Source organism: Hipposideros armiger, unplaced genomic scaffold (assembly GCF_001890085.2).
Source record: "Hipposideros armiger isolate ML-2016 unplaced genomic scaffold, ASM189008v1 scaffold_395, whole genome shotgun sequence".
NCBI lineage: Eukaryota > Metazoa > Chordata > Mammalia > Chiroptera > Hipposideridae > Hipposideros > Hipposideros armiger.
Window position 1 is genome coordinate 218,281 of NW_017731745.1, and position 13,134 is coordinate 231,414.

Genomic DNA, 13,134 nt, shown 5'->3' on the forward strand with positions numbered 1-13,134 from the left:
CAAAACAAGAGATGAATACACCATCTCTGGGCCATGCCTCTTCCAGGGTCATCCGGGGACCCGTAGCCTTAGTAGCGACATCTGGGTGTCTGGGCTGCTTTCTGAAAATATTAATATTTATGAGATGATGGTATCTTCATTTGAATTCCCTAGATAGATCAATAATTAATATATTTACTAAAACCCAGACATGGCCTCATCAGAGTCCCATCCAAGCAGGCTCTATGCTTCCCGGCAACTCCACTCAACTTTCCAAAAATTCAGCACTCCTCTGCTAAAAACAGTCCAAGGTCCCTGCTCTATATTTTCTGCCTTTTCTTTTGTTTTAATGTCACATAATGTCAAAAAGGACTTCACGCAGGCCCTGTTTCTTTCAGGGTGGGTGCCAGGATACTAGAAAGGGAGGTGCGAATGTCTGGGCCCCTCACACAGGACACCAGATATGTCAACAGAACTGCCTCCTGTCCCAGGTCAGGTCAACCTCCATTTCCACTGCAGCTGTTTTCAGTCTTCACCCCCCTCCTCATGCCTTCCACACCCCCCAATTCTCACTTCAACATCAAATAGTATTTCCTACTTCGGAAAATAAGGGAACTTTTGTTGCAATGCCTTCCACAGATTCAGGACTTAAATGATCACTTTGCCCCCTCACCTCCTCCTGATTCCCATCCCTGACACAGCAAACGTTTCTGCACCCGGGACTCATTGGAAGGCCTCCCCGCTGCCTGGGCGGAGGGGCATCCATCTTTCTCTCCAAGGCCCACCCCTCCTCTGCCCCTGCTGCACTAACGGTCCCCTCTCTCTCTCCTGGCTCATTAATCTTTCTCTAGTTTTTTTTCCTAATTACATTAAACCTTCTGAAAATACAACATTCTCCATTCTTGGCTCAGCATCTGTGCATTTGGGGTTCCATCTCTACCATCCATCACGACAGCTCCTGCCGAAGACACCAGGGACCTTCTCATTGTTAAATCTAAGCCCATGTTCACGTCTCGCCTTAACTAACCTCTTGTAAGCATTTGGCACTGCCCATTATTGCTTCCTTTTCCTTTTTTTTTTCTTAAATACTCTCTACTCTTTTGGCTTCCACATGCCATTTCCCGCTACATTTCCTCCTGCTTCTGGGGTCCTTCCTTCCTCCTGCATTTGCAGGTTCATCCTTGGATGCTGGTAACCCTCCTCCCACCAAACCCCGAGCTGCTATCTCCTCTCTTCACACTCGAGGTATTTCTGCTAGGGATGACATCGACTCTACAGCTTTAACTACTACTTACACATCGACAAATCCAAAATCTAAATGCTCGGCCTAAACCTCTCCCCCGAATTTCAGTTAGAATGTCCAAAAGTGGGACAGCTCCATGTAAATTTCCCACAGGCACCTCCAAGTTAAAGTGTCCCTAACTTTATTCCCACTGCAGCCGTTACCTTGTTTCCAGTCCTCATAATTGTTCATGGGGATCCCTTCAATGACCAATTTGTTCAAGGCTTCAGTTTTCTTTCTTACACTTGACCTCTTTTTCTAATTTTTTCACAATGGAAACTTACTAATAATACATTCAGTACAAATAATAAAACACTGTTTTTAAATAAAGTCCATGCGACATTCCTGCCCAATAGTTCATGGTTGTCCAACTCTGTGAGTGGGCTGGACCAGCTTATGGAACTGGATGCTCTAATCAGGCCCCCAGAGTCTGTCTGTTTCCACCTTCCCTTGTCACCTAACATGATCGTTTGAGCAGAAGATGATTCATGGGCAGGGTAGCAGGAAACCCAAGACTCAAGAGTCAAAGTTGAAACCCTATTTCTGCTAAAAAGCTGTGTGACGTGAACAAGTCACTTAGTCTCTGAGCCTGTTTCCTCACTGGGGACATGAGGATAATATCACCTGCATCACAAGCCTAATGAAGGCACAATAAGGTGTCTTATGTGACAGTGCTCTAGCACGGCTCCTTCCAAGAGTAAGCTCTGAACCATGGATCATAACAGAAAAATATCTATTACTTATTTTAGCGCCTAACTCCGAAAATATGTGTTCCCTTATGCTGCAATGTATCTTTGCCTTAAATTATTTCTAAGCTTTTATAGACTCATCTTATCTCCCCAGCTTGTTAACTATCTTAAAAGGTGGAGTCACGCCTCCCTCCTCAGTGCAGTTCCCTTGGATGGTGTCTACAAATTCGCAGATAACTAACATGGGCTTGTGCTCCGCCCTCCCACTAGACCTGGAACTTGCGTTTGAGGCTATGAGAACAGACAAGGATTTTTAAAAAGAGGAGACAACAGAGGCATGCGGGCGTGGGGGGATGAGGGCAGGGCACGGCACACCTTACCTTTGCATTGCAGACCCTGCCGCAAGAGGCCCCAGAGCAGGGACCCACAGTGGTCGCAGAAGGTGGGTACCTTGTAGTTGTGGATACCAAACTTGTGGGGCATGTTGACACTGAACCGCTGGGAGCCCACCTGCAGGGATGGCAAAACACAGGGTCACGGCCAAGCTCCTAGGTGCCCTGAAATGCTACAGAACTGACTGCAGGTGGCAGGCCCTCGCTCGGCTCTGAAAGGTGCTCTGAGAAAAGAGGTAAAGAGTCTCCCTCCTGGCCCAGGCCTTTGCTCCTGATGCCTTTAACCCATTCTCTGCCGCTCTGTTTCCCTCTGCCAGGCCAGGCCCGCTCCCTCATGCAGTCCCCTCTAGGACTTCAGGCCTCTGACTCTCACGGCACCCAGCACTCAATCTGCTCCTCACACTTTGGCCATTAATGAGACGTCACCACGTGCTTGCAATGCTGCTTTGTGCATGGAAGCCTTGCTTAGGCAGTCGTTTAGTGGACACAGACTTCTATAAACACCCTGAAAGCCCCAGCCCAGCTTGGGAACTCTAGGTCATCAGTTATGACAAACCATGGTGGTGAAGATTGCTAATACAGGTTGGCGACCACAAGAGTGCTCAGGTATTGGTGCTGACCACAGGCCGGGCACTGCCAGCTCAGTGAAACCTCCCCCTCACTCTGTGGGGCAGGCGCCATTTTTATCCCGAGTTTACAGATGAGGACATTAAAGGGGCAGTGAGACTAGGAAACGTGGCTATAAGCTGGTGAGTGGCAGAGCCAGGATTCGATGCCCACAAGTCTGAATTCAGGGCCCAGGACTTTTAACCTCTATGCTGCCACTGACTAATTATTTAAAAGGAGTCAAGAGGAGGTGGTGAGGTGGATGGGAGGGGTGATGAAGAGGAATCCAGGTATCTGATCGTTAGGCCTGGGTTTACCACAAGCCGCTCGGGATGTCTCAGGCCAGTTTCCTGACTTCTTGGGGCTTCAGATTCCTTATCTGGCAAGTGAGGATGGCATCCCTGTCCCACCTAATGTCACAGGATCATGGGGTCAATGAGACACCAGAGGTGGAAGAAGAGGGAAACATTAAGCGTCCCACAGGAGCAAGGCGTCTTCAGCATTATCTGCCTCTCTGCGTCTCCTTGCCCCTTCCCTCTCCAGTGGAGCAGCCACACGAACCAGGTCCCTCTCAGAACACACCGGGGACCATCACCCCAGGCCCCTGCAGGCTGGGGAGAAAGTCACTCTTGCTATCCTAGGCATTAGCGAGTGAAAAGCATGTAGCAAAGAAGTTATCCTTGGCTCAGTGCTGACTGGTGAGTGAAAGGCCCCCATTGGGGACTAAGAAGGAGGGAGGATGAGAGCTGGACCTAACATGGACACTGATGTAGACATGGACCTGAACACAAACATGCCCAGGGTCACGCGACTTCATAATGAGCTCCCTATCGCTCAGAAATAAGGAATGTTACTGACCCCTGCTTGAGATGCATGTGATGTCAATCAGGGCCTTACCCTAGTACAAGAGTCCCAGATTTACTGAAAACAATCATGCCCACTCCTTCTTAGATTCGTAGGTTAGGTGTGTCTATTTGTGAATGTAGTCATGTTAACGCTACGTCCTCCTGCTCAGCCTGAAGGACATAAGAGGTCACTGTGCTCACTCTATTCCTGCAAATGCTAAAGACATAGTGGACCTAGACTGCGACTAGAGTCATGGTTTCCCAGGCATAGCCTCAGAGGAATGTGGATGACAGATGAAAGTGAAGACATGGGGAAGAGTGCCAGGTGACTAAAAGGGTTAGTGTGGGGCAGGAGAACTGTGTGATCCTCAGTTGTGACCATGAAGGACTTTAAGGTTTCAGAAAATGCGGGGAGGAAGATGATGAGCATATGTAAGAGCAAGCCACAGAATCAGAGCAACTGCAAAACAAACACAGGGGCCACACGCATGTGTCACGCCACTCCAACTGAGGGAGGCTCAGAAACAGAGGCATGAGTCAGGCAAACAGAGAGGGCACGGAGGAAGAAAAGGCCAGAAAGATGGAAATGGAAGGTTTAAAAAAGAAGGAAGGAAGGAAAGGAAGGTGACACAGAGAGCATTCTTTGGTCACCGCACCTGAGAGTGCAGGGAGGAATGTGAGTCCTCAGTGCTAACACACACATACGACAGGGCAAGTGCATTGGCCAACTGCTCACAGTACAAAAATTCCAAGGAGCCCATCGGCAGAGCACCTTTAATGGGAAGATATTAGACACGTGGTATTTAGAGCTAGTGTGTTTGGGGTGTGTATGTGTACGTATGATATGTGTGTATGTGCATCACACTGCAGGTGGTTAAACAAAAGAATGAACTCAAAGGGTGGTCCCCAGCAGTGCCGTGCCTGGCAGAGGGCACATCCATTGCCCTGATGGCCCAGAGATACACCAACCCTAAAAGAGACTGGCCTCGGGGAGCACGAAGGGAGGCTAAGAAACGCAAAGCCCCCTTCCTCAATCCCTGGCAATTTACCTCTCTTGGGACACATGCCAAGTTTGAGAATGCACCCTACTGGTGACTTCTTTTCAGTATGCCAGGAAAGACAGTCAGAAGAACTAGGTCACAGATTAAGCTGGCTTGTGTGCATTTCAAATCCTTTAGCGTGCATGGCACGGACTCCCATGGGGCTCTTCCTTCTAAGAAGGTGTGAAAGAGCTTTGGAAACCTGCAGAGGTTCTCAGCTGAAGAAATCTGTGAGATCCTTGAGGACAGGAATCGTGTATTCCCCTTTGTTTCTGTGGGACATGGCATAATAGCTGGCACACAGGAAGTGTTCAATAGATGCTCAATGGACTGCCCATAGGAAGGAATAAAGCCAGCCAGCAAGCAAGCCATCTTTTTCTTTCATTTGCTTGTAAAAGTAATGAGGGTAACAACATACTTTGGGTTATGATCCTAGACCAGGAGTCAAGGAGACTCAGGTGGTGAAAACCTGCAATTTCACCCACGACAGGAGAAACCCAGCAAACAATTTTGGTGCTCTGAGCTGTCTGCCCTTTGGGGACATGGAAGGTTCAATCTAAGCCATGTCCCTTGCTCCATTCCAGAGATTGTGTGAAAGCAAAAGGAAATAAAAGATGGGACATGCTTTGGATGCCAAGATGCCATTTGGTTGAATTATTTTTAAGAAGCAGGTAGGTCTTTGTAAGTCTGTCTTTTTGGAAGCCAAATTATAAACCCACCTGATTATAAACCCACCCAGGGCCACTGTCTCTGACCCTCCAATTCTAATGACCTATGATTATACAGTATTTATTTATTTCACCAAGAATTAAAAGCATGGCTTTGAAATCAACTACTGTGAATACAGACAACACCTACACTCATATACACACCCTTCTCCCAATCGCTCAATTAGGGGAAACCTAGCTTCACTGTTGAATTTTCTCGCTTCTTTACCCCTAGCAACTTCCCTAATAGTCAATCTGATACTAGTTTGAAAGATTAAGAGACAACATAGTGCCGTGGTGAAGGGCTCAGACCCTGGAACGGGCTACCTGGATTTGAACTCTTTCACATATTAGCTGTGTGATTTGGGGCAAGTTAATTTGACATCTCTTTGCTTCTATTCTTTCTGTTGTAAAATGAAGATGATAAAATCTTTGATCACATGTTATGGGATTAAATAATATAAGATCAAGTGCTTAAATCAGAGCATGGTAGGTACCCAGTGAAAGTTGGCTATTGTTATTATTGGGGTTATTTCCTCCTCCTAAGTGTTTCTTGGGTTTGCTAATTCCACTCCATTCCCCCCATCACCTCATAAAGATAAGGTTCCTGCTTGTGTGTTGTGTCTCTAACTGTTTATGAGCTGTGTGGAGCCATTGACATGTCAGTTAGTTAGCTGCTTCACTGTTCCGATAATGACATAAAAGAATTCACATTTTCCTTGTGGGAATCTGGGCTCACACAGCTTTTGGCATAATATCCACAGATGTAAAACTGACTTTGAACCATGCTCATTTTGTAGACTGTACCTCATGCCAGAGGGCTGTGGACAACTCCCTTAATTCTTGATCAACACAAGGAAGAAAGCAATGGATTCTCAGAGAGATAAGGATTTTCGTAGGGACCATGGAGGAGGCAGTGGAGGGCGGGGATGGCAATGAAGAAAGCGCAGCATTTCAATGTTATAAATATTTACCTCGTCAGGAGTTTCCTGTTTCTTTAATCCAGCACACTTCGTAATTATGAGCTCATGGCATCGCTTGTGGACCACGCAAGTGCAAACTGCAAACAGCAAAAGAAAGAATGGGAAGACAGAGCGACTGGTGGGGGGAGGAAGGTTCCGCCCCAAGATTTAATCGGGTTTCGGTGAAGAGGCGAGGGGAGCCATACCCCATCTGTCACCAAGTCTTAATGTAATACCCTAGCAGAATCCCTTCACGCAGGCTTTTCAAAGCCCTTTGCCATCAGAACCATCACTGTTCCTTAAATGCGCTGGAGAAGAATGAACCATTTATATCCAAAGGGCATCAGCAGTATTCTCTAGTTGCAAGAGTACCAATCAGTTTTACTGCTTCTATAGGCCGAGGTCAGGGAACAAGGTCCCTTGCATGAAGCACTGTCTATTAAAGGCATTGCAGCCATCTTGTGCTCCACTCAGGGTCATGTCAGGGTTGACTGGTGTGTTAGGGAGCACGGCAGCAGGAGAATGGATGTTTTGTGGCACAGCAGTTCTTAAGCTTTTGATCTGATTGTGCCCTTACATGCCAAACTTAAAACTTTTCATTTAATTTAATATCTCCACAAGAAGTGGCCTGTAGCTCTATCTTTTCTGTCATGGGGCAGTGTAGGCAGTAAACGGCTGAAGGGGTCAGTAACTGTTGGCGCACATACTACCCCAAGAACACATCAATGTCCAAAAGAGCCTACCCCAGTTAACCCGTGGCTGGGTGAGGAGACAGAATGGTCTCCACACGACCACATCACATATCCACCCTCCGATTCTGGGCAACTTAACCTTGCATTTGTAGTCAATCAACTGAGAACAAACAAACTTCCATCACTTCAAGTGAGTTTTAAATGTTTCAAAGCTAATGATTCCATAGTAGAGACAAAAAAGAGAACCAGCAAAGACCATTCAGTAATAATAAAGCAGGTGAGGGAGCTCTTTCACGGAGCGAGAGAGTAAGTGAGCTGACGGAACACCCAGAACAATGTTCAGTACCCAGCGCGACCTTCAAAGGGCCTCCAATTGAAGCATGTGTCTCACTTGGAAAGATGTGAGTGCCACCTACAAGCAGGCTAGACTCCTGGGACACCCGCAGATAGGTGGTACCTACAAGGTACTCCCATACATCTATTCCCATATGTATAATGTGGGAGTAATGGCCAGACAGGGACGAAGAAAACCAGGGTCCTGCTTCTCAAAGAGGGAGCATGAGCATCTAAATATCATCAAACCCAGCACACGTCTCCTACGAGCGAGCGCTAGTGATCTGCACTGGTCTGTGGGACCCCAACGATTTAGTTCTTACAGTACCCCTTACCTTGACATTGGTATCCCTGCTTTCCTATGACACCCCTGAAAAGAAAAATACAGCCCTTTAAGAAAATTTTAGTAGGTCAAATGCAACACAGTCACCCCATTCTGGTCACCACCCACAATGCACCAAGTATGCTGGAGTCTACCTAGCAGCGTGATTTCACTCCCACTTGCAGGGTGCCTTAAAATGACTCCTTCAGAAAGCCACAGAGGGCAGCCCCAGTGCTTGGAATGGGTGCAAGGTTTGGTCAGTATCAGAGCTTGGTTTCCTATACAAACAGCCATTCCAGTGCGACCAGCAGTGCTCTGGGACAGCCAAAAACTCTGCTTGTTTTCAGAGGGCCTCAATGAGTCCAATGTGCCCTTCCCTGTGGATAATCGTGGAGGGCTGCAGCTGGCAGGCACATTGCCTGGTATTCCAGAAGCAGTCAGGGGTTTTAGGTCAGTCTAGGGCCAGCACTGGGAGTTCAAGCCACCATTTGGGTAAAGGCCAACATTAGAGGTTCCTTCCATGGTCAGGATAGGGTCCTCTGGGGCCAGTTTAAATGTCAGCATGGACGCAGGACAATTCAGTCAACCTGGCTGAGCCCTGTCCTCAGCGCACCAACAACTGGTCAGGGGGCTCCCTAGAATTCCAAGCCCAGTGGGAGGAGACAGAAGTCATTTAGTCATTGGGGCTATTCCCCAGGAAACCTAGAGCTCAGTGGGGTTCGCCATGGGCTTAGAAGGGACCTGAATCTGTAAGACTCAGCTTTGAGAGCCCACTCCCTCCAGCACACAATTCATGGACAAAATGCAGAAAATGGAAGTCAGAGGGTTGAGTCAGCCCTGAGAATGAGACCCGTCTGTGGGAGGGAGAGGGGGGTGACTTCTACTTCAGTTGAGTTTGCTCTGAGCTGTGTCACCTCAGATGTCTATGCCAACCACAGTGACTGGTTCTGGGACACCATGAGGATAAGACTAGCCACTCCTGGACACCCTGGAAACCCAGGGGGGTCCTCAGAGTACAATTCAAACATTCCTCGACTGGGTTCACGCTGCAATTTGGCCTCCCTCACTCTCCCTCACTGGATCCAAGTGTGTTGGCAAACTTTAGTCAGTTTCAGAGAGCTCACAGAGGTTGCCAGAAGGGCTGGTGGAATGTCAGGAAAAGCATGAGCTTTTAGTTGTGCTCACCAGGGGTGGAATCAGGCCTCTGACACTTCCCAGCTGGAGGATTTCAGACTAGTGTCGTTTTCATTTCTGAGCCTCAGTACTGTCCTTAGTGGAATGTGGTTCATAACACATAGCTCATAGGATACTGGGACAATTTAATTAGAGTTCCAGTGCCTAAGAGAGAACCTGGCACATGGTAGGTATTCATTAAAATCCCCCTTCCAATTCCCAAGGCAAGTGCTCCTTATCCTTCTCCACCTTCCACACAGACTACTACTTACCTATATATGCCTATCAAAACCCTAGTCATCATGAAAGAAGAAATGCCACTTCCTCCAGGAAGCCTTCCCTGAGCCCTTCAGCCAATGTTGCTCTCTCATTCCTCTGAAACCTCAGCATCCTAGCAGCAGTTGCAACAGTTACTAAGAACTGCTTTGTATTACAGATGTTGGCAAGAGAGTATTTTATAACTTCGTTATGAAATGATTCAAGTGTATATAAAAGTAGGGAGATGAATAATGGACCCTCATGTACCCATCATCCAGCTCCAACAATGATCAGTACATGGCTAGTCTTGTTTTATCTCTACCCCAGCCACTCCCACCTCCTTCCAGCTTATTGTTTTCTAACAAATTGCAGAATCATATTATTTTATTGTAAATAATTCAGTTTGTCTCTCTGAAGACGAGGATCATTTTAAAAGAAGCCACAATACCATTATTGGTTATCAAGTCTTAACTCCTTAAATATGATATATGATATGATCCTAAGTATAAAATCACCCAGAACTACAGTTTCTTCTTTCCATTTATCTCCCCAAGGACCAAACACTCACTTAGCCTTTCAGAAAAGTCTTCTGCAATCAAATAAAGAAAAAATAAGGCACCTTTTACATGAAGTTTCTAACCTCCCAACTTCTCACCACAGAGAAAGCATAACTAGAAGTTTCAGGAGAGAAGGCCTTACCAGATAAAATCTCTGCAGTGGGAGCAGTAGGTGGGCTGCCGAAGATAGGTGGCCATGAACTTGTGGCCGTTGACCTGGTGGACTCTGCGCCTGACAGCCCCCTGCCGCTTCCTGGGCCGCATGCGCTCCCTGAACACGCGCTCTTCATTGTCTTTAGGGGCTGGGGAAGGACAAGAGCAGAGAAAAAAAACACAGTCTGGGTTAGCACACCTTGAAAGTGACCTGCAGGAGAGCTATTCCACCCTCGGGAGCCTGGAGGTGGGACGGGACATGGGGGCAGCCTTTGCTGGTGGAGGGATTTGGGGGTCTGAGGAACCTCACTGCTCAGCTCTGGTGAGAGAGCCAGAACCACATGGGGTGGGAAGGCCCAGACTGTGCAATTTCCTACACCAGCTGCACTCTCAGTGTCCATCTCAATCTCAGTTCTGTTCCAGCCATGGCTATTCCACTCCTATGCCAGCTACACATTGCAAGGGTGTGTGGTCAAAAGGCTCAGGGTTCAAATCTTACTGAATCTTCTGAGCAGTGTGACCTTGGACAGCTTGTGTCCCCTTGCCCTGAGCCTCTGTGGGTATCGCTCTCTGTAAATGGGGATAACAGTGCCCACCCTGTGGGGCACTGTGGAGTTAGTGGTGTGGCTTCCATCCACACCCAGCCAGGCTCAGAGAAGTGGCTGTCTAATAAACCTGACTTATCTTCCTTTTGCCTCTTACCTATACTAGGACAATGAGGAGGCTTTTCCCAAAGGTCAGAAGGAGAGGGAAGTATAATACTATGAAAGCAGAGAGTTTCTAGAATACTGAAGATCCACCATCATGTTGGCCGTCTACAAGCCAAGGAGAGGGCCCTCACCAGAACCCAACCATACTAGCTAGTATCTTGATCTGGGACTTCAAGGCTTTAGAACTGGGAGAGAGAAATTTCTACTGTTTAAGCCACCCAGCTTGTGCTATATTATTAAGGCAGCCTAAGCTGACTAATACAGTGATGATAATGGCTCACATTGATCAAAGACTCACTCTGTAGCAGAGTATGTTAAGTGCATTATGTGTAGTAACTCACTGAACCTTCACAACAACCCTACTTGAAGGGTACTGCTATTATCCCCATTATGCAGGTGTGCAAACTGAGGAAGAGAGAGTTTAAGTAACCTGTTCCTATTAACACAGCTATTAAGTGGTGGAGCCCGGATTTAGATCCAGAAAGCAGGGAAGAAGCCAACATTCCACTGTCCACACAATGCTTTGAGGAACAGCCCACTCTCCGACAGCAAGGCCCCAAAGCTCTCATCTGAGTGGCTCTCATTACGGAAGAGTCAAGCTGCCTGTGGCTTTCCCAATGGCAGGGCAGGTAGGCTCTGGGTCTCCTACCAGGCTCCTAACACTAGTGTAGGCTCCGGAAGGTCATCTGCACCGCACAGCTTAAAATGCACTGGGAAGGCTCTGTGCCCCCCAAATACTCCCCACACCAGACAACCCACCACAACAGTGTCAGTCCTTTGGGGAGAAGCATTGCCCCTCTAGGAAATCTCTTTGAAAATAAGGTTCCCTCAAGTGAAGGTCACATGTGTGAGCCAAGCAGCTGTTCAGTCCAAGGGCATCTTTTCAGTGCAGAATGGGTAGGGGTGGAGGGAAAGTAAAACTAAAGGGGGAAAAAGGCAAGAATGGGCTTTCAGGGGGAAGCAGCCTCCAGGCCGACTGGCAGAGCTGTGGACTGGGAGGCTGCATCCTCAGCAGAGGTGGGTCTGCTTGTGGGCCCCCTGCTCCCATCCCCCAGCCTGCCTGCATTCCCTTTTCAACTCCTGCTAATTGTTTCAAAATGTCTCCAACACTGACTGCCTTCTGGGTGTGGAAACCCACCACCTCCTACCCTGCCACAACCTAGGGACCAAGGCCAGCTGACCAAATTCTCACTGTGAAGATCCCAGTTCTGTTTTAACATAGAGACATCTACACACACACACACACACACACACACACACACACACGCAGACATATGGCAATCATCACTCAACTGTGCAATCATAGGCAATTTTCATTTTTGCTTCATACTTTTCACTGTATTTAGAATATTCTACTATTTTATAAGGTGGAAAATAAATGTGGTGATTTAAAAAAACAAATCTATTCAGTAGCCCTTACTTGCTACAAACTTGATCTACAAAAACCCAAATGAAAAATCCAGTCATGGGCGGGTTAGGCCAGAGGACGGCAATTCTTTTTGTAAAAGGCATCCTTTGAATTCTTCCACAGAAGATTCACCATGGAATATATTTAAACAGTAAGTCAGCTTCCTAATGCATTTAAGATGCAATTTGACTTACAAACCCCTCAAATTTACTAGTCACTTTGATCCTGGGAAATTGTATTTTCAGTTAAAGTGGCGATGATTACAATCTAGTTTTCTCAAGGGGGCACTGCTGTAATGGGGTTATAGTCGTCCCTGAAGGCCTTATTTCTCAACTTTTTACAGAAATGATCAGCAGCCAAATGTTCTAAACTATGTTTACATTGATTTAATAGGTAAATGCAGCAACCAATTATTTGAACTCCATTTACTCTTCAAGACCTCTTGGTGAAGTGTACTGACACCTGGAGAGAAGCTGCTTATAATTTGGGGGCGAGGGGAGGGTCTTGGGGGCAGGTTAGACAGAGAGCCAAGAATAACTCCTGCGAAGTCATGGTCTGATTGAACATTCCCAAAGGGTTCTGTTACTCCTGCCCATCCGCACTGCCTTTTAAGTCAGGCTTTATGTCAAAGGTGCAGGGAAACAGCGGGCTACAGGAAAAGAAGAACATAAGTAAGCTTCATGCTCCCAGTGAGCACCCCCGACCCCCAGGCTGTGTGTGAGCAGCAGCCGTACAGGCGACAGGAAACAGGGGAGCAGAGTCCAGCCGGAGCATCTTTGCGCCCATCAACCACACGCAGAGAAGGAACAGTCTAGATCATGTGAGGAAGGGAGCCCCAGGGTTCCCCAGCCTCCGAGAATGACACTGCTGGGGACTGGAGTCACCAGCAGAAACTGGTCCTTTCAGATTTCCCACTGCTGTGAAGGGTCTCTATTAAAATGCAGCTCCCACAGGGAGGGGTAATGCATCACGTGTGGGTGTAGGTGTGTATGTGAGGTGAGTTGACAAATGGATTTATAAACGTAT

General features: G+C 47.4%; 1 protein-coding gene across 1 annotated transcript in view; it reads right to left on the bottom strand.

Moving 5' to 3' along the window:
- PRKCE (protein kinase C epsilon) overlaps positions 1–13,134 on the bottom strand; it is a 499,056-nt gene that overhangs the window by 169,758 nt on the left and 316,164 nt on the right. The window contains exons 3-6 of the mRNA XM_019663544.1: positions 9,980–10,139; positions 7,863–7,897; positions 6,515–6,600; positions 2,331–2,460 (exon numbers count right to left, since the gene is read on the bottom strand). Of these exons, the coding sequence (XP_019519089.1) occupies positions 2,331–2,460; positions 6,515–6,600; positions 7,863–7,897; positions 9,980–10,139 (411 nt within the window). The remainder of the gene's footprint in view (positions 1–2,330; positions 2,461–6,514; positions 6,601–7,862; positions 7,898–9,979; positions 10,140–13,134) is intronic.